We start from the raw sequence: 23,980 nt of genomic DNA on the forward strand, positions 1-23,980 counted from the left end.
GGTGCTCCGGCGGAGGAGAGGACCAGGCAGGCAGGCAGGCAGGGAGCGAGCGAGGCGAGGAACCCCGGCCAGCCCCCCTCCCCCGCCCCCGGAGAGAGCGAGAGTCGGACCCGCTGGACTCCCCACCACCCCCTTACCCCCGGAGGAGGACCCGAGAGAGAGGGAACCGCGTTGCCACGGGAGAGGCCTCGGTGCAGGTAACCGAGCGCTCGGCATCGCGCGCCCCCGGGGGCGCAGGTGCTCGTGAGGGGGTGGGGGGAATGCGACGGCTGAGCGGCTTGGTAAATCTCAGGAGAACCACGATGCTCTTACTTACTTGATGCTTCATTTTTGTGGTTCCTAGGCTAACAAAAACACAACCCTAAAGCATCCATCGTGTATACACTGCGCATCATGTAGCGGAATATGTGAGCACTATGCTATTATTTTCTACGCATCTTGTGATGTTATTCGAGCATAAGAAAAGAAGACGAAAAAAAATACTACTCATAACACACATCCTATATATGTATATTTTAAGAGGCATCCGATAATCGAGCGTTTTCCAGTCTTTAGTGGGCCAAGGCACATATTTTACAAGAGAGAAAATCTCACTGCATACCACCGAACAAAAATGTCACAAGAAGTACCATGCTTTAAACCTAGCCTTGATTTATCGCTGAAATTCTTACCTGTTCACTGTTTTTGTTCACCGTTTGTGACATCGTGAGCCAAGGAACTAAGCTGAAGTGAGTTGACGAGCGTTATTTAGACAAAAGTTGGGCTTTGGCGCCATCTTCTGGCATCATGGTGCCAAGGAACTAGGCTGGAAGTTGAACTGACGACTTTCATGTAGGCAGAAGTAGCATTATGGTATTAAGGAATTATGTTGAAGTGTATTGAGGACCTTCATGACAGAAGTAGTGCTTTGGCGCCCATTTTGTGGCATCATGGCGCTGAGAAAGTCAGTTGAAGTGAGTTGAGGAGTGTGATTCAGACAGTTGTAGTGCCTTGCCGCCATCTTATGGTGTCATGGTGCCAAGGAACTATGTTGAAGTGAGCTGGAGACAAAAGTAGTGCCTTTTTAGTAGTGATGGGAAAATGAGGCACTGATGATATTGTTGGACTCCACTAGATGGCACTTTTGATCTTAAACGTGCAGTGGAAATGTAATTAATTTTCCTTTACACTAGCCTAGCCTTTATCTTTAAACCAAGAGCACCATCTAAAGGAGTCAAAAAAAAATCACAAGTGCTTCATGAAACTTCATGAGAGCTTCATTTTCACATAGCTACTTTTTAATGGAGGTCTTACAGGGGAAAAAATCAAATCCTAATTGAAAATAAAGAAAAAAAAAATCCTTTTTCATTTTCTTCTTTCACTAAAGGATTTGTGTGATCTTTTGCAGCCATCTTCCCCTGAGGTCCACAAGTAATGAATTAGTTATTCCACTAAGTAAGTGTATTGTTGTGCAGAGCACTGAGAAAGGAGAGGAGAAGTAGAAGGGGGGGTTGGGGTGCAGAGAAGACACATTAAGACCATCCGTAGACTTACAAGTCGGGATTTGGCTGCTGAGATACCAAAACAATTCTTAATTTCATAAGTGGAAATAAAGCTAAAAAGTAGGGCTGGGAATTTTTGACTGTCTCACGATTCGTTTCGATTCCGATTTTTGGGTCTACGATTCGATCCAGAATCAATTTTCGATTCTCGATTCAAACGATTTTCGACAAATGATTTCTGCTTCAATTTACAGATATGCACAACATTGTCATGCTCTACTTTGCAAGACAAAATGACAAATAGACATTAAAGTGTCTTTTTTTTTGTTTAAACATTTATTTTTTTTATTGTAAGTGCCTTTTTCCACAAAAACAGCACGTGGGCTACAACTGCCTTCCCCCCCCTCCTCTTCATTTCTATTTCTATTTTTAAATAAAATCGATTTTTGGATGTTAAATATATTTTTTTATGTTTATTTTATTTTATTTTATTTTTTTATTAATGAGCAGTTTCATCAAATGTGGCATGCCGTTTCCTTTGTTATTTTAGAATTCCTCTACCAATAGTCATTTACACAGAGATCAGAATTGAGGAGAATAAAGTTGAAATTTCTGAGAAGCACATATTCATTTCTTTTGGGATTTTAGGGATAAAAGTTAGGTCTTTATTTTTGTGTTATTATTACGACTCTACTCAAACTAATTTGTAATTATCATATTATGACTTCTTCCTTGTAACAAGAACGTTTAATGAGAAACAATTAGTATTTTGACAAAAACCTGTAATGTAAGAAACTAGACTAAGTGCAATTTCTGGAGTAATTGCGTGGGAATGCTGAAAGCTGAATGATAATAGCTAAATGCGAAGATTTGAATGCATGTGGAATGCTTATGAAGTAAATTGAGAGATAATTTATGAAATTCTAACCTCCTGATTACTGGACAATGCGCTTTACTAACTGTGCCACTGAGCAGTATCATCCACCTGGTAATGATGATAACTTATAAATATGGAAGTGATACTTAGAAAAAGTTCAATGACTGTCCCATTGAAAATGAATGGAGAAAAGTTGATATTAAATGATAAATTGTGTATTACTTATTTTCAAGTGGTAGTAACGAAAACTGATTGGAATCTGAAAATCGGTTTTGATTTAACCCATATATTGATAGAAATTTTAATGGACTCTTATTGGAGAGTTGTGCACCCCTAATGACAATAATACATACAGACATGTATTATTTATCGTTTGCGAATAACAACTAATATAATTGTAGCTTCTATCTTTCGTCATCAAACGTATGTATCATACTACCCTCTGGTGGCCAATACGCACACTCCAGAAAGACTGGCACGATGCCCATTGAATTATCATGATGCACAAACTGTTTAATTAAAAAAAATAAATAACTAAAATTACATTCTTTTAAATGATGTTATTACGACAAAAAGTGGTGCACTCTGTCTAATGTAGTTAATTTGGTCTTCCATTTTGAAATTTAGTTTTAGTTTTAGTCCAATTTCAGTCACGACTCACGCTTGTTAGTTTTTATCACAGTTCGTCAACCTCATCCCATTTTTATTTAGTCAATTTTTAGTTGACTCTAAATCGAGCATTTTAGTCCAAGAAAACACAATTTTATTCATCTATTTAGTCAACAAAAAGTGTCAACGTTTTAGTCAGGACAACCATTTTACCCCTGTATATTTTTTTTTTGTCAGCAGATTATATTGAACCTTTTCAGATCTAAAACTATTTCACGTCAAATTTTCTCATCTTTTTGATGAAAAACAGCTTGACACACAATTACAGTGGCTATTATGGCTCCAGGCTATGAGCTAGTCAGTTAGCCAGCATTAGTTAGCAGTCGCATTAACATTATTGTTGGAACGTTATAACCGTTGGATTCATGTTAAGTTATAACTATAATTTACTTCTTTTTTTTTTTTTTTAACTTTCACCTTGAATCCACCGCCTGTCTGTCTCATGTTTGTGTGTTGTGTGTCACATGAAAGTGTCACAGACATGACAGATTAGCAGAGGCAAGACTTTACAAAATAATATCATTTTTGTCCCGTTTTTGTTCATGAACTAAAATGTCCATAGATTTTAGTCCAGTTTTTATTAAGTGAAGGACATTTTCGTCTCGTCTTTATTCGTCGACGAAAATGCATACTGATTTATCCCACTTATTGTTTATTACTGAGGGTTTTAGTCTAGTCTAGTTTTAAAATGTGTGTTGCCGAAATCATTTTTGTTTAGTTTTCATTGATGAAATTAATGCTAGTCTAATTGTGGGAATGCTGAAGCACATATGTTTACATTGTTCAAATTTCAACTCGCTTAAAAAATTCACGCCTCCCGGCGTATATATATCGTCTGATTCCACATTACTTACAGTATTTGCACAATTTAACATTTAATATAAACTTTTCCCCATTCATTTTCAATGGGACAGTCATTGAACTTTTTCCAAATATCACTTTCCACGCCCACTTCCACATATAGATATAACGTATCATCATTACCAGGTGTCTGATACTGCTTCGTAACACAGTTGGTAAAGCGCATTGTCCAGTAACCAAGAGGTTATAATTTTATAATTTATCTTCTCAATTTGCTTTCAGCATTCCCACAAGTTCTCCAGAAATTGCACTTAGTCTAGTGTTGATATTAAAATACGCCAAGGCAACATTTTATTTGCAATAGTAGTTGAGGCAAACCCTGCAGTACACGGTCACATACGCGTCGCGGGTCAATAACGTGAGGATTTTAAGGCCTCTTGTGATAAGCAAGCCAGATCGGTTTCCGGGATGAATTTGTCGGTTGGCTCGTACCGGAGGGGAGATCACCGAGCAGCCAGGTGCTTTCAAGGGCCAATCCTGCAGTTGGGGAGATGATGATGATGATGCTGCAGAGAGTGGGAGAGCTCAGCACGGTGGGAGGATGGGTAGCCTGGGATAGCCCACCTCTTCCTCCTGCTCCTCTTCCTCCTCCCTCAGTTGCGGGGTAGATGAGTTATGATGTGCTAGAACCCGCCTTCATTCTCTCTCTCTCTCTCTCTCTCTCTCTCTCTCTCTCTCTTGCGCTATCTGTGGTGCATTACTGCTCGCTCTTCACTTGTGCGGCTTTAATCAGTCTGTCAGCGGAAGCAGACTCAATCAGTCACCCTGGCAGCACCACTGCGTCCCCCACCTCTCCCCGCACCACCCACACCCCAAAAACAGCAGAGCACACTCGTCCCTGATCTCTGACCAGCCGGAATTTGATGCTGCCTGACCTGACTGCTGTGCGCAGTCTTGATTTCACATTTGTTATAATCACCCTTCCCAGCGGGGAAAATTGCCGTTACGTGTTTTTTTGTTTGTTTTGTTTTTTTGTCACGACCCCTCTCAAAAGCATCAGTCGTGACTGTAAGTTTCCTAACACTAGTTGTCCTGTAACATGACGTAAGCCTTTGGGAGATGCTTTGTCATTCTGTATCGATAGATATGAATTGATATTATTTGTAATTGTGGGAATGCTGGAAGCATCCCACATATGTTATTTGGATTTTTATTCTCCTCACTTTTTTGCCGAGAAACAACTCCCACATTATACTTCCGATTTACAGCAATCAAATTTCAACTTGCTTCAAAACGTCACGCCTTCCGGGGTATATATGGCCTGTTTCCACATTACTTACAGTACTCGCACAATTTAACGTTAAAGATCATCTTTCCCCCATTCATTTTCAATACGTGTTACAACTTTTTCTAAGTCCTGCTTCCCACGCCCACTTCCATACATACAACTGATCATCATTACGAGCTCTCTGATACTGCTTAGTGGCACACTTGGTTAAGTGTGCTGTTCACTAACCAGGAGGTCCTGGGTCTGAATCCCACCTCCGATTGTACATTGTAAATATGTCAATTGGGAACTGAAATGCTTAATTGCACGTTGGCTTTCATTAGATGGCTATTTTTTTAAATACATACGCCATTAGTCATTGAATTTGAACAAGGCAAGTGAGCTCAGTCATTAGAGCAACTGCTTCGCACATGGAGAACCTGGGTTCAAACCCCGCTTGGACCTCATTTTAGTACATTCGATGGTTTGGTACCAACTGAGTATCATAATAGGAAATGGATTATAATTTCTCTGAAATTATTAAATCAAACCTTCGACAGATTGTAGTACAAGTTTTCCTTTTATTCATTTATATTTCAACTTCAATGAAAACATAATTTTCATATACTGTAATTAATATTTCAATTTACTTCATAAGCATTCAGCTTAGCATTCAGCAAGTAGCATTCAGCTTTCCCACACAATTTCTCCAGAAATTGCACTTAGTCTAGTTCATGTAATAATAATTAATTGGCCATTGATTATGTGGATGGAAATAATTAAATCATTCATTCCAATTAAGCAAAAAAACAAAACAAAAAAAACAACAAAAACAGTGATGGGAGCATTGATCTTAGCGGGACTCCACATGCCGGCAGTTCTTGTCTTATTAAGGTTCTCGGTATTCACAAGGGCCACGTTACAGAAAATGTACCGATTGGTTGTACTTGGCTGATAGCTTCTAATTCAGTTGACTCTTAACGAGGCTTTTAAGAGCTTTGCGATCTAATAAGCTGCAGTCGCACTTTGTCAGAGTTGCGTGTGCATCTCTTGATTAATGGCTGTCATCTGACTGGTTGCGTTGCACTACACTATTATGTCCACTGCACTGAAACATCTGTTCTCAGAGCACTTTGATTCCTTCCCCTGACTTCCTGCTTCTATTGATTATTGGTGGACTTCCACCGTGATCTCTCTGCATTGCAGTAGCTGATGTTTTTTTCTAAATCACACACAGAGAAGCCGTTTAAGATGGTGATTTTTTTGTAAAGGGAAAAATAACTAAAATTATGCAACAAATTGTCAATTTGTGAGTTCAGTCTGTGAAAAGGTAGTGGATTTGCCGATTTACTCTTTGCAGGTGATGTTGACTATCCACGGGGGCAAAACGACAGCATGCTTCTCCTCCCTGGTGGGCACGAGCCAAGGCAGGCACTGAGCCATCTGTCAGATTTAGCTTCCGACTACAATCTCAGTAATCTCGCAGGAAATAATTTATTGGCCAGTATAGGAAAGCGGGACACACACTTGCTGATAGGGGTGTTAAAAAAAATCGATTCGGCGATATATCGCGATACTACATCGCGCGATTCTCGAATCGATTCAATAATAGGCAAAATCGATTTTTTTTTTTTTTTTTTTTAGGATTCACACCTTGAGCATGGAAGAATGTTATATGAACGGCACATTAAGCCTTAATATTTTTATTTTAATGCTGTTCAAACATGAAACAGATTACAACCTCTATAAGACTGAAATTTCAGATAAATAAATAATACATTTTCATATAAATCTTACACTCTACAAGCTTACTGATTAGTATTTTCTAAATATGAATGAAAAAAAATCGCAACAATCGACTTATAAATTCGTATCGGGATTAATCGGTATCGAATCGTGACCATTCGTATCGGGATTAATCGGTATCGAATCGAATCGTGACCTGTGAATCGTGATACGAATCGAATCGTCAGGTACTAGGCAATTCACACCCCTACTTGCTGATATACAATCCATAATCAGGCCTAATTTGATCATTTTTCAACTCATAAAGTCAACAAAAGTCTGATTTTCAAATGTTTCTAAAAGATTATCCTTACTGATTATCCTGTGGTTTGGAGTGCGTTAAGAGTGACTTTTTCCTCACTGAAACACAATCGGGCCAAATTTGAACAGTTATCCTCCCTCTCGATTAAAGTCATAAAAAATCTGATGTCTCTAAAAGATTATCCTGACTGATAATTCTGCGGTGTGAGTGGTGTTAAGACTGACTGTCTTCACCGAAAGCAGGGTATGCTAGACAATTGGACCAAATTTGAACATTTAAACTCCCTCGTAATTAAAAAATCTGATGATCAGATGGCTCTAAAATATTATCCTGATGGATTGTCCCGTGGTGTGGAGTGTGTTAAGAGTGACTTCTTCCTTACCGACAGCAGTGTATGCCAGACAATCGGACCCAATTTGAACATTTACCCTCCTCTCGATTAAAGTCAGAAAAAATCTGATTATCGGATGTCCCTAAAAGATTATTCTGACTGACAATCCTGCGGTGTGAGTGGTGTTAAGTGTGACTTTGTCTTCACCGAAAGCAAGGTATGTTAGACAATTAGACCAAATTTGAACATTTAAACTCCCTCGTAATAAAGTTAAGAAAAAAATCTGATGATCAGATGTCTCTAAAAGATTATCCTGATGGATTATCCTGTGGTGTGGAGTGTGTTAAAAGTGACTTTTTCCTCACCGAAAGCAGTGTACGCCAGACAATCGGACGAATTTGAATATTTACCCTCCCTTGTGATTAACAGCAAAAATCTGATGATCAGATGTCTCTAAAAGATTGTCCTGACTGATAATCATGCGGTGTGAGTGGTGTTAAGAGTGACTTTGTCTTCACCGAAAGCAGGGTATGCTAGACAATTGGACCACATTTGAACATTTAAACTCCCTCGTAATTAAAATTAGGAAAAAAAATCTGATGATCAGATGTCTCTAAAAGATTACCTTGATGGATTATCCTGTGGTGTGGAGTTCAGTAAGAGTGACTTTTTCATTACCGAAAGCAGTGTACGCTAGACAATCGGATCCAATTTGAACATTTACTCTCCCTTGTGATTAAAGTCAGCAAAAATCTGATTATCGGGTTTCTCTAAAATATTATCCTGACTGATAATCCTGTGGTGTGAGTGGTGTTTAAAGTGAATTTGTCCTCACCGAAAGCAGGGTACGCTAGACAATTGTACCACCAAATGTGACCATTTAAAATCCCTCGCCCTTCAAGTCAGCAAAAAGTCTGATTATCAGATGTCTCTAAAAGATTATCCTGACTAATTATCCTGTAGTTTGAGTGGTGTTAAAAATGATTTCTCCTCCCCAGGATCAGGAATCAACAATTGTAAATGCTAAACATGTTCAATATTAATGATTGCACACCATTACTCCCACTAGTCAGTCACGGCATTGATAACACTATAAAAATCGTTATGGGTATGATGTGCCATTTTTTTTTTGTCTCTCATTTATAAATCGGATAAAACGTTATCCACTTATCCTCAACATTTTCTTCATTGCGTTTCTGGATTATTTAATACACCGAAGGGGACAGAACATTTGATGGAGTCAATCAATCTTTTCCATTTGTCCAATGAATAAACATCTTTCGGATGGAAGTATCCAATGAATTGTCCAGTTGGAAATCGAATCCTTGTTAGTATCTAATCGATACGCCAACACAAGCTCGATCATCCAGGTATGACATCAATATTGAAATTCATGAGATTGACCCATCACGTTTGCCGGAGACGAATTAGGTGAAATGATAGAGAGGTTTGTCCAGTAGCACAGTTATCGATCGGGACGGCTCCATTCTAGCGCAGTCCGGCCCACATTCCGCCTCGTGTGTTGGTTGGGGGGAGACTGATCAATGCGAACATATCTGCCTCTCTGCATAGTTGTGATAATTAGGCCCTGGAGGACATCGGCAGACAGATTCATCATTGGAAAGCCAGAAAATTCAGGTACACGTGTACCGGGACTTTTAGTTCCCACAGGGAGTATTGGTTGCTACCAGTGGTGGCGAGTAATAATGCACAATGTACGAGGGCTGGCTATCGATTCTAATTTCCTCAATCGATTCGATTTCGATTCACAAGAGTTAAGTTTGATTCCATTTTCATTTCTCCCAATTCGATCCGCTTCAATCGATATTGATTAATTATGGAACATCAATTCTACGTAAAGATCAACGGCATGCTTAAAAACTCCACAAACAAATTCCAAAGTAAATTTTGGTTCAGGCAGTAACTGGTTAAATAGTTCAGTAATTGTAAATAACGATTCTGAATGGTCTTAAAGTGCAATAAGTCAGTTCTTTCAATAATGTAAGAATATATATATATTTTTATTTATTTATTTTTTTTCCTTAAGAGCTCAGAATTGTTCATTCGGTAGTCTTACCGATTCAACGTCTTGTCATCATTGCTCTTTTTTTTTTTTTTTGTGTGTATGTGTGTGTGCGTTTGCGTGCGTGCGTTTGCGTGCGTGCGTTTGCGTGCGTGCGTTTGCGTGCGTGCGTGCGCGTGCGTGCGTGCGCGTGCGTGCGTGCGCGTGCGTGCGTGCAAATACGTATACATTTATACTCATTCATTCACCTAAAACCTTATAAATATCCCATTACCCTTCGCCTTAACCAGGTACTTCAGAATCTTGCCAGAGTCGTGAGGTTTAAATGGTCAGGAGACCAGAGAAAAGGTCAGAAAAAAAAAGAAATAAAGATAAAAGAAAGGTAAATCAAAGTGAAATCCAGCGCCGACCAAACACTTCCTGCCTTCCCCATGATTACAAAATCAAAGTCTTACGCCAACCCCGGAAGCCTCTAAATTCCAGCAAATTTAGCGAGATCTCAAGAGACCAGAGGAAAAACTAAAGAGAGGAAGGAGGGAAGGATCGATAAGGCAGAGTGAGATCCATAGAAGCCAGTACATCCAATCCATCAAAGTGAAGTCCAGCACCAACAAGACCCCTCCTGCGTGGTTACAAAACCAGAGTTTTATGCCAACCCCAGAAACCTCATACTTCTAATAAATTAAGATCTCAAGTGACCAGAGGAAAAACTAAAGAGAGGAAGGAGGGAAGGATAGATAAAGCAAAGTGAGAACCACAGACACCAGCACCAACTGATTCAAGGGGCTGTGGGAGGGAGAGGGTACTTCTGTTGAGTTTCAGTAGATGCTGGTGCGACGGATCTGGCATGCATAAGGACCACCACCAAAGAAAGAAGCCGTCAACCGCGGTCCAGCAAAACGAGCACTCCCCCCCGGAATCCCCAGGCCGCGGCAGCACCAAGGCCACCCCCAAGCCACCCGAGCGGACACCGGTCGGCGAGCCGACCCAGACACCCGGAACACCCCCGCCCCAGCCCCGGCCCACACCCCCGAGCCCAAGGCCGCAGAACGAGGCCCAGCGGGCCCCCACAGCGCCCCACCGGTCCCCAGCCCCCATCCCCCCACAAACAAGCCGCCCCCCCCCGACGCCCCCCCCCCCCCCCCCCCCCCCGCGAGAACCCCCCACCCCCCCCCCGGAAACCGGCACCGGGCAGCAGCGCAGAGAGGGAAGAGTAAGAAATATACTTTTAAATTCATGTGAACATGTCAAGTTTAAACACCATCTATAGGTGCATTTCCATTACCCTTCAGTTTTGCGCAAAAGGCATGTTTCGCAAAAGTAAGCTGGTAATGGAAACACTGGATTTGCGAAAAAAACTAAAATATCGCAAACAAGTTTTTGCGCTCTCATGAGGTGGTTTTTGAGATGTATCAAAAAATAAGTATTTCGCAAAAGGGTAATAGAAACACGTTTTGCTCATAAGTAGTCATGTGACACCCGCCCGGTCACGGAGGAACGGAATGTAACACGTTGTTTGCTAATGTGTGCTAATTTTTGTATTTACTTGCAATTGACTAATATTTGTTTTGAGAATTATTAATTTTGGTATTGTAATTTAGTTTTACATGCTGAAATGTTTTGTATCGCTCTACTGCACGTCCTGAGCGCAAGAGAGAGAAGTGTAACCGAGCGAGCCTCCTTCGAGAAGTTGAAGGAGAGGAGAGCTTGAAATCCTGTCCTGCTATGTCTGGTTAATTTAGCAGGAAAGACGCCAGGAACATTAGAAACTTTTAACTATTTGTAACCCGCCTTTTACCCAGCCTCTGGGAACAACATTTTAGGATTACTGGAAGTAGGAAGTACGGGGCCACTCGCTTTCGTGTCGAAATTGCTTGCCGACTGCCGAGGCACACACACAACACCGCCACACACAACGCCAACACTAAATGCCCGAAACCGCCCGATGAGGGGAGAGTGTTTTTACAGTAATATAACTACACCGCGCGTCCGTCTACTGTAAACATCACGAGTGCCTCCTACAGAACAGCGAGGTCCCGCGAGACGGGACATTCCGAGAATTGCGCTTCAGAAGCGAAACGCTTTTCAATGGAAACACCGACAATTCAAAATTGTACTTTATCAAAATATTATAATATTGCTTTTATTTTTGCGAAAAAGGGTAATGGAAACGCACCTGGTGACATTTTTAAAAATACACAAATGAGGAGACAGACACAAAAATGAGAAAAGAAGGCCTTTTTTACTCGTAATACCAGGACAGATAGGAGAGAGAGATGTGTGCAGATCACATGCCTCTGGCCCACTCTGACACACACTCACATTTCTTGTCTTTTAATGGGGTTCGCTAACAAATGGTAACTAAAGGAGGTGGGGAAAGAGCAGCATTGTGACAACAAATACAGCAGTCATAAACACAGCAGACATCCTTTAACCATAGAACTTTTACAATCACTAGTCTTTGAAGTTTGTTTTTGAAGGTTGGTTACTGCCTTGAAGGTTGTCTTCTTTCGCAATTCCACTCGGAACAGATGTCTTGAGGTTGAATACACTTGCAGCAGCTCCAAACAGATAGCGAAATGTTGAATAATTTTTTTACAATTAATTCTATATAATAAAGGAGTAAATAAAGGAGAGTGGAGAGTCGAAGAACCATCCACACTCACAAGCACACCTAGAGACAATTCGGAGCGCCCAATTAACCTGCAATGCATGTCTTTGGAATGTGGGAGGAGACCGGAGTACCCGGAGAAGACCCACGCAGGCACGGGGAGAACATGCCGGAGCCTGGACTCGAACCCGAGTCCTCAGTACTAGGAGGAGGACGTGCTAACCAGTCACCCACCGTGCCGCCCTCAGAGCAATACATTTCAAGAAAACAGTAAGATACCAAAAAATTAGCCTTTAAAATTCTATTTTCTTACAAATTTATGGGAAAAAAATAGATATTAATAGAATTTATTCATGTTTTTATGAATTGATATCAGGCTCAAAAACAGCAAAATCAATTTGATATTGATTATTCAATTTTTTAAATTTCTTATGTGACCACCGGTCTACTTGTGCTTTTGGACTTGAATAAGGCATTCGACTGTCTCCCTTGGGGGGTCTTGTGGAGGGTGTTCTGGGTATGTGGGCCCCCCTTAAATGGGCTGGTTGGAGGAACTGTCTCATGGTTGTCCTGGAAGAGCTGGACACAATGGAGAGGGTATTCTGGGATTTCTGACCCCGGATAAGAGGAGGAAAATGTATGGATCCAAGTCATGTGACTCAAGTCCCCCCGACTGTGCCTGCTGATGATTCTTTCTTTCCTATTTCCACAGAGCTGCAGTATGTTCGCGTCGGTGAAAGCCTTCGAGGGGCAGCAGTACTCCACCCTGAAGAGGCAGTGCCTGCAGAGCGGCCTGCTCTTCGAGGACCCTCACTTCCCCGCCACCGACGACTCGCTCTTCTACCAGGGCAACAGGATCGGACGCGTGGTCTGGAAGAGGCCGCGGGTGAGTCGCTCGAAAAACTGCTGGTAGGCACGGAACCATGTTTAGGAAACTTGTAGTTTGGAGCCCGCAACTCTTTCCCATCTTTCCTTATACTGCAGTGTTATTCTCCACATTCTCCACTTCGCTGTTGTGCTCCTCTTGGATAAAACTTGTCTCCTTACCTTGGCTAACAGACCCAAGATGCCCTTAGTTTTTCTTTTAGCAAAGGTGGCGAAACATGGCAAAATTATCTTGCGTGGCAAGGTTGGCTTGTCCTGCATGCTCCATAGTCTCCACTTTGCAGCCGGACTGCCCTCTGTCTGGCTGCCCTCAGTCTCCTCTTGAATAAAATGTAGAAAAATGAGCACAAATGCCAGTGTTGGCTCATCCTAAACACTGTGGTGTTGCAATATTTGACGGTACACATCTAAAATTGGCAAAAAAAAAATAAGCATGCAGGCGAACGTTAGCTTATCCTGCTTCTTAGCTGTGGATGCTGCATTATTATACACCGCTCCCTGATTAGCATTAAGTCGGTCACCGTCAAAACAAGCCCCTGCAGAAGTCCTATTTTTTTCTATATGCTGTGTTGTGGATGGAGTAACCTCCTTCTGCAGCGGCGACAGGCAGCGTGCATTGCCATGGAAACTGGGTCACACAGATTATATGTTTTGGTCTGCGCGGATGTCAGTCATGCGGACTGAACGCTGTGAGATGAGTGCAAGGAAGAAAAAAAAAAGCAGGACGAGCCTACCCGATCACCTTGTAGCGTTTTTTTTACATGCTAAAATTACACGCAGTTGATTTAGCCTGGCTATTTACTAGGGGTGGGACAAAAAAACGATTCGACTGAACCATCGTTCGTCAAAGGGGAGCTAAACGACCGTATCGGTAACATACTCGTCAACCGATACAAAATCTGCCGCGAATCCTTAGATACGTTGCTTGTCAAGCTGTGGACCGGATATCGCGTGGCTGTGAATCGGTTGCGAGTGAGGCTTTATGGTTTTCATAACAATAGCAAGAGTTCTGCGCCGTGCTCTACTTGTTTTGTTTACGTTTCAGTAGCGTCACTATTCAAGCTACTTCCGTGTTTACAGAGAGCTAGCAAAGTAGCGCTCAGAGACGCTTCATTCCCCGGATGTTGTAAACATAATGCAAAGACGTCACGCACCTTGTTGGGGGGTCCACCCACCGTCAACGCCGGACTCGCGACACGTCATGGGATAATGTGTGTGCGCACGCGCGTGCATCACAATGAGTGGCAGCATGCAACTGAAGACAGTAGCAGGAGCCCCTGGCTATGAGTCCTCTCGGTGCACTTGTATGTCCCGGCGTTGGTACTGCGCGCGAGCCAGAAGAATAACTTCCGTGACGATCCAATGCAATGGATCCAAACAACACAGGTCTGTCCCACAGCCAACACACCAGCTAAGCTAAATGCATACTGTGGGCATCTCATTTCTCAGTTTGTGGCTCCCTGTCAATTTACACTAGTATGAGCAACAGATAGGAGAACTGAGACGTGCCCGCAATTACAGGCAAATACAAACTCAAAATGAACGACAACCAAAAAAAAAAGAAAAAAAGAAAAAAGAACAGTTGTGATTCCGTGGTCATCATCGTCTCTCAGATAAAAAAAAAAAAAAGAAAAAAATAAGAAAAGAAAAAAAGATGTCATACATTAACCAAAAATGAATGTTATGGCAAAAGAAAAACAAAAATTGATGATAAAAAGGGAAGGCCACTTTTGGCAATATTTTTGGATATATTAAAGGGATCGTTCAGATTTTTTAACATGAATCTCAATTTGATCCTCACCTCCAGTGTGTGCGATCAGCACTGGCTTACCCCTGGCAGCATTCTGTGACACGCGTTCTGGTTCGGTGTTGTACGAGAGGAAAATAGTCCAGCAAGCTGGCTGGGGTCTCGGAAAGAGGGCTCGGTTAGAGGGCTAACCGACGCACTGCAGCCAGCTAGCTGATACTTCCGCCTTCGAAAGGCAAACAACTTTCAGCGGAAGGATCAGCTGGCAGCAGTGCGTCAATTCGTGTCTACAGGGCGCCGCGCAGTGATACGAACGAACAGAAAAGTAGTGGCTGGCGGTAATGGCGTCTGACTTTTTTCAGGAAAGGAGTATTGTGGTGGAAATGTATCACACTTTTGAAAACAAATAGTTTTTAGAAGAAAAACGCTTTATTTCCGACACCCGAGCCAGCTTGCTGGACTATTTTCCTCTCGTCCAATACCGGACCAGAACTGGTGTCACAGAACGATGTCAGGGGTAAGTCAGTGCTGATCGCACACACTGGAGGTGAGGATGAAATTGAGATTCATGTTAAAAAAGCCGAACGATCCCTTTAAGTGGTTTAACATGTGTTTGACAGATTTATTGTTCCATAAGGTGGCTTCATATTTCTTTTGGCTGGATGGTAGGTTTATTTCATGACCTTAAATTTATGTTTCTGAACTACTTCATACTGTGCACATATTCTGTTTAATTGTGTTGGTGTCTTTTTAAAGGTTAAATATTTATATTTCAAATTAAATTATCAGCCTTTTGTTTTCCTGATCCTTATTTTGAATAGAAAAAAACAAAACAATTATAACTGTCAATAACGACTAATAAATATTGAAACTGATACATTTTTCATTCATACGTCCAGCCCTTTGTTGCGGTCTATTTAAATAATTGATTCAATATATGAAAATATAGAAGACATTTTTGTTGTTGTTTTTTAACACGTTTGAAGATACTGTAAAAATTTGTGGTGTTTTAAGATTAACGTCTACAAGCAAAAAATGTCACTATAAGTTTTGAATATTGAAATGAATCGTATCGAATCGAAAATTGTATCGTTCCCAAACTTAATCGAACCGTATCGAACCGTTTTGTTCTGAAAGATAATCGTTTTTCAATCGAATCGCAACCTGTGTATCGAGATATATATCGAATCTGCCTCATGTCAGAGATTCTCACCCCTACTATTTACACGCATAGATAAACATGATTCCTATCTATTCATTCCTTAGATTAACTCTCGCACGAGTAGATAACGACTGCACTCTAGGAAGAAGGATAGACTAATGCACCTTTTAATAACAAAACCCATAATGAGCATTATGACAAGAACAATAATGGACATTTACCACACGATTTCACTCCAGCGTGCATTTGTTCCACAGGAACCATTAAGCACATTTCTTCTTCCTAATGGCCAGTGAAAGCTCGCCGCCACTGCGGGAGGGCTTGGGGAAAGTGCACAATAATAAAGTTTAACAGCAAACTACTGGAGCGAGTTGCAACTCAAAGAGTAGCAATGAAAATTCATTTATTTCGCGACATTTCAAAATTTAGTAGGTTTCACAAAAGGGGGTCTGCAGTCTCTGAGAGTCATCTGGCATTTTGTGGGGAAAAAAAAAAAGATTTATTATTTTTCATAAAAGGTCAGTTTTGGTGGAAAAAATCGTTTTTTTTTCTTCATGAAATTGTTTTCATTTTCCAGTTTTTCAGGGTAGATATTTGAAAAAAATAAAATAAAAATTTGAGGAGTGAAAAAAGTTTTTTTTTTGGCAAAAGTTCTATTTTTTATCTAAAAAGTATTTAACATTTTTAATTTAATGTTATTTCATTAAGTTGTATATGTTCATGATTTTTTTGGTGAATTTTTCCAAATATATGTTGACTTCCTTTTTCTGTGAAAGTTTTTTTTTTTGTGACATACATTTAAAAAAAATGTTTTTACATTTTTTAAAATGCTTTTTGTTGTAAAATATATTTTTTAAGACTAATTTAATATTTTATTATTTAGATTAAAAAAAATCATAAAATTTCTTTCAACTATTTTTTTCATGGCGATTCGTTCTTTGTGAAACTTTTTATGTGAAAGTTTTTTTTTATTTAAAAATTATTATTATTTAAAACATTTTCATGAAGTTTTATTTGTGTCAACACTTTGCTGCAGTGTCCCCATTGGCTTCCTGCCCTCAGTCTCCTCTTGGATAACGCCTGATAACATTGCCTATCTCGTTGCAGTATCTTAGCTCTGGATTCTCCACTGTTATGTTGCAGTCTACACTTTGTTACTGTGTCTCGTTTGCTTGGGTTTTAACACCCAAAACATTTTACCCACAAAAAATGTTTCAACACCCACACCTTACCCCACTCTTGGTCTCTCCTCAATTCACTTTGTTCTCCTTACCATGGCAAACTTTCTAAAATGTTGCCTGGTACCAATTACCAAATGAATCAATACTGCCAGCCTTGGTAATTGAGGTGGATGGATGTGCCATAAAGTTGTTGTCCATTCCAAGCATGTCATCCTTTATCCGACTGGCGCCCTTTGAAAATTTATAATGAGCACACGACCACGCACAGTTGTTCCCACAAAAAAACAAAACAAAAAGCCACGCCCTAGTGGGAATATTTAGCTCGTTTTTGTGAGTTGAGTATGTGGTTGGCACTTCCTCTCCACAGGGCTGATAGATGGCGCCAACTGCAGAGCCGCTCGACAGCTTCTCAGCCGGCGGGTAAATGATTAGACGGCGTTCGGCCGCAGTGTTCGCATTACTTCACTGTCTGCGGAGGCTGCGTTTCGATCGATACTCTATTACTCTTCTACCTAAGACGCCCCCCCCCCCCCCCCCCCACACACACACACCCCACCTTCCCCACCGGATGACGGGTCGCCGGCCGCGGGGAGCCCCCTTGTCATGCCTAGCCTCACTTCGCTTCCGCTGCACCGCGACAATCAATGCTGCTGTAGACAGAAACCTTAGCTGTTCTACAAACATAGTCATTGTTAGTCTGGGGGGTGGGGTTCAGCAGGGTGTGCCTCGGTCTTGCCGAGTCAGCGAATGACCGACCTTGGCCACATCAGGGTAGTGTTTTTTTTTTTGTTTTTTTTTGCATCCAAGCACATTCACATGCTCTTTGAAGGCCAGTTTGAAGGGATGGCTCCATGTCACGCTCACCTTCAGCCGCCACTCTGTCGTCATCTTCACGGTGTGCCAACAGGAATAGCAATTATCTGTAGCGTCGTGTGCACCTTGCATTTTTAAGTTGCGATAATTTTAGAACGAGAGAGCTCATCAGAAAGGAAAACTATAGAGTAAACCGAAAACACATGTTCATCTGTCTGTCTGTCTGTCTGTCTGTCTCGTTAACGATCCAGGTGTCTAGCTAGCTGCCTGCCAGCTAACAATCTTGTTGTTTAGCCGAGCTAATGACTATGTATCTATGTAGGCTGTGTGTACTCTCTGTCTGTCTGTCTAACCAACAGTCTAGCTAGCTAGCGATCCATGTGGCTAGCTGTCTGCCTCCCCGGTAGCTAACAATCTAGTTGTCTAGCTACCCAACAAATGACTATCTGTCTGTCTGTCTGTCTGTCTGTCTGTCTATCTATTCATCCATCTATCCATCCATCCATCCATCTATCTATCTACATCTATATATCTATCCATCCATCCATCCATCCATCATCTACATCTATCTATTCATTAATCTATCCATCTATCTATTCATCCATCTATCCATCCATCCATCTCTCTATCTATTCATCCATCTATCCATTCATCTATCCATCTATCTATTCATCCATCCATCCATCCATTGCGCCACAAAATTCACACCGGGATGTTCCACCACAAATAATATATTAGGCAACCTCAGACCCAATCCAAAAATCCAATATCATAAATACATTCTGTACACTCTTTTCTGCAACAGCTGCTGAGTCATCGTTGTTTTTAATGCATTCGTGCAAAAAACAAACAAACAAAAAAAAAACGCAGAATGGAGTGTTGCGGAAAAAAAATGGAGGAGGACAGTGTGTCTCTCTGTGAAATGGCAAGGTTCCGACCCCAACCGGCACATATTGTGTGTGCGTGTGTGTGTGTGTAGGGGTGCGTGTGCGCACATCGGTGCGTATGTGCGTGAGAGAGAAAACGCTGCAGCAGCTTATTGAGCACCATGTTGTTATTTGTAATGAAAGACAGCGTGTCCGCACAGAGGCTGAAAATGGACCCGGACACGCTCAGTAAATGTGATTTCACAAATGCATTTAAGGTCTCCTACACGTCAGCATAAGACGCACAGTGGTCTCACTCGCCTTCATTAACAACCCCACACCCCTCGTGCCTTTTCGCCTCTCTTTACAGTGGGACCTCCAAATTGGAACGGCCCAGAAATGGTACAATTATTCCCCATACATTATCGGTTCACTCTTCAAAAATTCACATTTTGTGACGGAGAGTCTTTGCCACATCCCAAATATGAACAAAAACAAAACAAACCTTTTTGTATATATGTGTGTATGTAGGAGCTGTGCGAGGACCCTCACCTGTTCGTGGACGGCATCAGTGCGCACGACCTCCACCAGGGGCAGCTGGGGAATTGTTGGTTTGTGGCGGCCTGCTCAAGTCTGGCCTCCAGAGAGTCGCTATGGCAAAAAGTAAGCAGCCGCCTTCCTTTCTGTTCTACTCTCCGTACTACCGTGGCTATTCTGCTTAATTTTGCTGTTGTGGAATATGAATTAACCAGCAAAAATTTACTCATTTTTATCCGTCACGGGAGCGTCCATTTTGCCACTAAAAAGGAAGGTGCATGACCTCAGGACTCAACTTGCGAACGTCACCTGACCAAACGCCCTTAGGAACTGTGATGTCATCTTAAGTCGACAGCAAGTGGCAAAACAATTATTTTTATTTTTTTTGCTTAATTCAGATGTCACAACTACAATATTAATCAGAATATTGTGTTTGGACTAGAGGGGGCACATAGAGCATAATTATTTAGTGATAGATCGATGTGTTTTTTTTCAAGGCCGATAACGATACAGATTATTAGTATTTCAAGCCGATATTCATTTGCAGTAAAAATAGAAAAAAAAAATCCTTTTAAAGTATATTAACAGATTTGTTTTTAAAAAAAATGTAACAAATGTTACAGTGAGCTTCCAGGGTCATTAGCATGTGTTAAGCAAAATTTTAAAAATTATATATATGTGTGTATATATGTGTACTAAAGTGGAAATTTAAATAGATCCACAAATGAAAAGTTTGCTGCATCGCATCACTGAGCGACAAATGCATGCAAATGGAGCTAATTTAGGGTTTTTGTTAGGGTTTGTGAAACGTTTCAAAATATCTTCACAGTGAAAATTGTCTGAATATGTTCCAAATGTCCAGCTGAGATAGGCTCCAGCACCCCCGCGACCCTTGTGTGAAATAAGCACTTCAGAAAATGGATGGATGGATGGATGGATGGATGGATGGATGGATGGGGATGTTCCAAATGTGTTTACGACAAGTAAAAACTGACTGTGAACAAAATTACAATTCCTGATGAAAACCTCCAAATTCACTACGTTCGCAAGAATTCACTGCTCAGTGAGATTACTAGCTTTATCGGCCTTCAGATTCCAAAAATGGCCGATGATGATATTTGTCAAAATGTCAAATATCGCCACCGGTAATCGGCCTGGCCGGTAAAATCGGTCAATCCCTGTATTTATTAGCAAGAAATTATTTGATGTGACTTAAAACTGCTGATTTTTCACTGCCTGTCATTAATATATTTATCTTTTAAAATGTTTTGAGAGTTATTGTGTCTTTAAATGAATCATCCGATTGCTCAGTTATTAGAATTTTGTTCTGCCAAATAACAGAATCGACATCTGCCTCAAACAATTCCTAATGTTCAGGCCCTTCTAGGACATGTGATGTTTACTACCCATCCGAACCCTGGGAAGAAATCCAAATGGAAGGTGCGGGGAATAATTTGTAGAGCACATGAAACCATTAATTCTAACGGGACCGGCTGCTTTGTTATTAAATTTGAGTTTGAAACCAGATAATAAAAAGCCAAGTAATTCAAAGTATTGGATTCTCTCTTTGAATGTGCTTCATCTGTTAGTCCAATTCTCTTAGGAGATTTTTTTTTTCTCCCCCCCAGTGAAACCAGTTCTTCAAAACCACAATTTTTTTTTCATACTGTTTGGACGGTTAATCACCCGCCAATATCTGTGAGAGCTTTTTCATTTACGGCTCCCGCTTCCCGCCCTCTTAGATCTTTTTAATTAGCCTGCGCCCAGACTGGAGGAGTCGAGTATTAGCATGCAGCCCGCGGCGACCGGTCCGCCGGGCGTCTTCTTGCTTTATAACAACATTTTGCAAAAAAAACCACGGCTCATTTGTTTGGCTCCTGCTCGTAAATTATAAACGCGCGCGCGCGCACGCACGTTGTGATGTGAAAAAATGAGACAGAGATAAATTGTTTCAAAAACGTTTTCCACCATTAATGTGACCTATAACCTTTACAAAGTAAATTGAAAAAATATTTTGAGAGGGGACTTAAAAATGAGCGACTGAGATTGTGTGGCTACATAAATAAAGTCTAGCTGTTCTAGGAGGCTTTTCCAGACTTTTGTTTTGCTTTTAATTGCCTATTTACAGATAGTTACTGTACTTAGTTAAAGCTATTTTGTAACATTTACTTATTTACAGAAACTAGGGACACGGCTGTGTTCCAAATTAACCACTTTAATTCAATCTCATGTTAAGGAGGAGTCAGCAAACACATCATCCTTTAAAAGGGGCTCAAATAAAATTAAGATGATAATTTTTCAAAATTACATTTAAGTACATTTTATCAGATGTTATTTTTATTTATTTTTGATCTGTGAGGCAAGTCATCCTCCATGTTGCAGAATCCCAAATAATCACAAAAATGTATTTTTTAAATTATTTATTATTGTTTATTATATTTACATGCATTTTTCACATTTTGACTTTTCAGTTTGTAAGTGGTGCCCCTGGGATGAATCGTTCTCTCCGCTGGTGTCCCCCAAGGGTGGAGTGAGGTAGTGACACCTGATGTTGATGGGGAGGGTGGAGCTTACCATGGGGAATGGGCCACATGAAGATAAATACACAACAGTTGCGTCAATAGGGAAATACCAATCATAGTGCTTCGGAAACTTTTTTACACTAAGTACCACCTAAAAAAAAAAGTGTTCACAGAGACACAGACTTTACTCCTAAGAGTGTATTTAATGAGAAAGCCACTGTAACATTATGCACAGTTTGAACAATTAAATATGGTAATTAAAAAGACAAAAACAAAACAAATAGTAATTCAATTGTTAAATACAACTGAACTTTACTTAGGCAGTGATTGTTTTATGCACCCACTAGGGGGCAGCCTATACCACACTCTGAAAATCAGTGGTCTTAACGAGTCAGGTCAAGTCATCTTTATTGTGGGAATGCTGAAAGCATCTCACATATGTTATTCAGATTTTTATTCTCCTCACTTTTTTGCCAAAAAACAACTCCCACATAATACTTCCAATTTACACCGTTCAATTCACGCATTCCGGGGTATATATCGTCTGATTCCACGTTACTTACAGTAATCACACAATTTGACGTTAAATATCAACTTTTCCCCCATTCGTTTTCAATAGGACTGACATTGAACTTTTTCTAAGTCAATGCTAAGTGCATTTCCACGCCCACTTCCATACATACAATTGATCATCTTTACCAACTCTGTGATATTGCTGAGTTCTTTTTATTCATTTATCTTTCAACTTCAATTAAAACTTTGTAATTATCCACATAATTTATCTTTCAGAAACGTTCATCTTAGCATTCAGCTATTGGCATTCAGCTTTCAGCATTCCCTCACAATTCCTCCAGAAATTGCGTTTAGTCTAGTTTATATGGCGCTTTCAAAACGAGTAACAAAACACACACAATGGAAACGGCTGGGTTCAAAATAGATCCGATTCAAACTCCTGTTAAATGGGAGTTTGCACAAACCTGGCATTCTTCAAAGTGCCTCTGATTCTTCCAATTCAAGTTCAGCTGTTCTTCTGATTACACCAAAAATAAAGTTAGTGACTTGGGCACAGTTGAGTTAGTTACTTAGTTTAAAGGCACTTAGTTACAGTCAGTTACAATTACTTAGTTAGTTACTTGGTTGCAAACTGTGATTACGGCAGTGATTAATCATTCAAACTCATGAGAATCAGCACGAACCTGCCCATGATTAACCCCAAATAAAGTTCAGCTGTTCTGGTAAGCCTTTGTTAATAACTTTGCTTTATTTAGTTGCAATTACTTATTTAAGTTAGAGTATTTAATGAAAGCTCTGTAGTTAGCTAGCGTTACTTAGTTAGAGTTACTTGGTTAGAGTTACTTGGTTCCAAGCTTGCCAAGGTTCCAATGAAGGTTTCAGCAGTCCCCCGTAAAGGTGATGGAGCAGTCCACCGTGTCGGGGCTGCATCCGTCCCCGAAGGCAAACAGGAAGTACATGACCTTCCTCACCTTAGCCAGCTCGGCGATGCGCTCCCCAAACTCGCGCGCCTCGGCCTCGTAGCACTTTGTCGCCGCCTGGCTGACGTCGCCCGCCGCCCTCCAGAAGACCCCCGGGGGCTCAAGGAGCTGCCGGGTCATCAGGTGGGTGAGGTCGGGCGTCCACAGCTGTGACGTGGCCGTGACGGTGAGGCGGCCCGGCTGGGCCAGACGCACGCTCCAGTGGGAGAAGCGCAGCGACTGCTCGCCGAAGTCCAGGCGGTACACGGCCTCGTTGGGCCGCAGCAGGCGCTCGCCGTCCTGACGTTTCTGGCCGCGCTGCTGCAGGGACTGGACCCGCAGGCGCATCACCTCGGTCAGCTGGGGGTCCGGGCGGAAGGGCAGCTCCAGGGTCTTCGCCATGACTGCCAAACTGGATTAGCGGCCGAATAACAAGCTCCAATTCAGAGAGCTCTTGTGTGTGTGTGTGTGTGCGCCAGATGATGAGGGGGGTGCGTCTTAACTCACGGCGATGCCTGGCAACGACATCTAATGACATTTGGGTTTTGTCCTCAGGGGGGGTGGGACGCTGCTTGCCTTTTGTTTGCTTACTCATTGGAATAGGTGATGCGTATACACTAGAATCCAACCTGGATTGTCAATAAGCCATCAGGAAATGTTTCGTATTCTGCAAACTGTTGGCTCGACG

General features: G+C 41.3%; 2 protein-coding genes across 3 annotated transcripts in view; one reads left to right on the forward strand and one right to left on the reverse strand.

Moving 5' to 3' along the window:
• Positions 1 to 23,980, forward strand: part of capn5b (calpain 5b) — a 51,671-nt gene continuing 27,691 nt past the window's right edge. For both annotated transcript variants that reach the window (XM_077505488.1, XM_077505489.1), the window contains exons 1-3: positions 1 to 197; positions 12,820 to 12,993; positions 19,293 to 19,424. In XM_077505488.1, coding sequence (XP_077361614.1) covers positions 12,829 to 12,993; positions 19,293 to 19,424 — 297 coding nt within the window. In that variant the 5' untranslated portion in view covers positions 1 to 197; positions 12,820 to 12,828. The remainder of the gene's footprint in view (positions 198 to 12,819; positions 12,994 to 19,292; positions 19,425 to 23,980) is intronic.
• ompb (olfactory marker protein b) lies at positions 23,187 to 23,694 on the reverse strand. The gene has a single exon (XM_077505491.1). The coding sequence runs from the start codon at positions 23,692 to 23,694 to the stop codon at positions 23,212 to 23,214; it is 483 nt and encodes a 160-aa protein (XP_077361617.1). The 3' UTR covers positions 23,187 to 23,211.

Source organism: Festucalex cinctus, chromosome 18 (assembly GCF_051991245.1).
Source record: "Festucalex cinctus isolate MCC-2025b chromosome 18, RoL_Fcin_1.0, whole genome shotgun sequence".
NCBI lineage: Eukaryota > Metazoa > Chordata > Actinopteri > Syngnathiformes > Syngnathidae > Festucalex > Festucalex cinctus.

Bases quoted from the DNA above. Each gene is read 5' to 3' on its own strand.
- ompb (XM_077505491.1), bottom strand. From the start codon at position 23,694: ATGGCGAAGACCCTGGAGCTGCCCTTCCGCCCGGACCCCCAGCTGACC.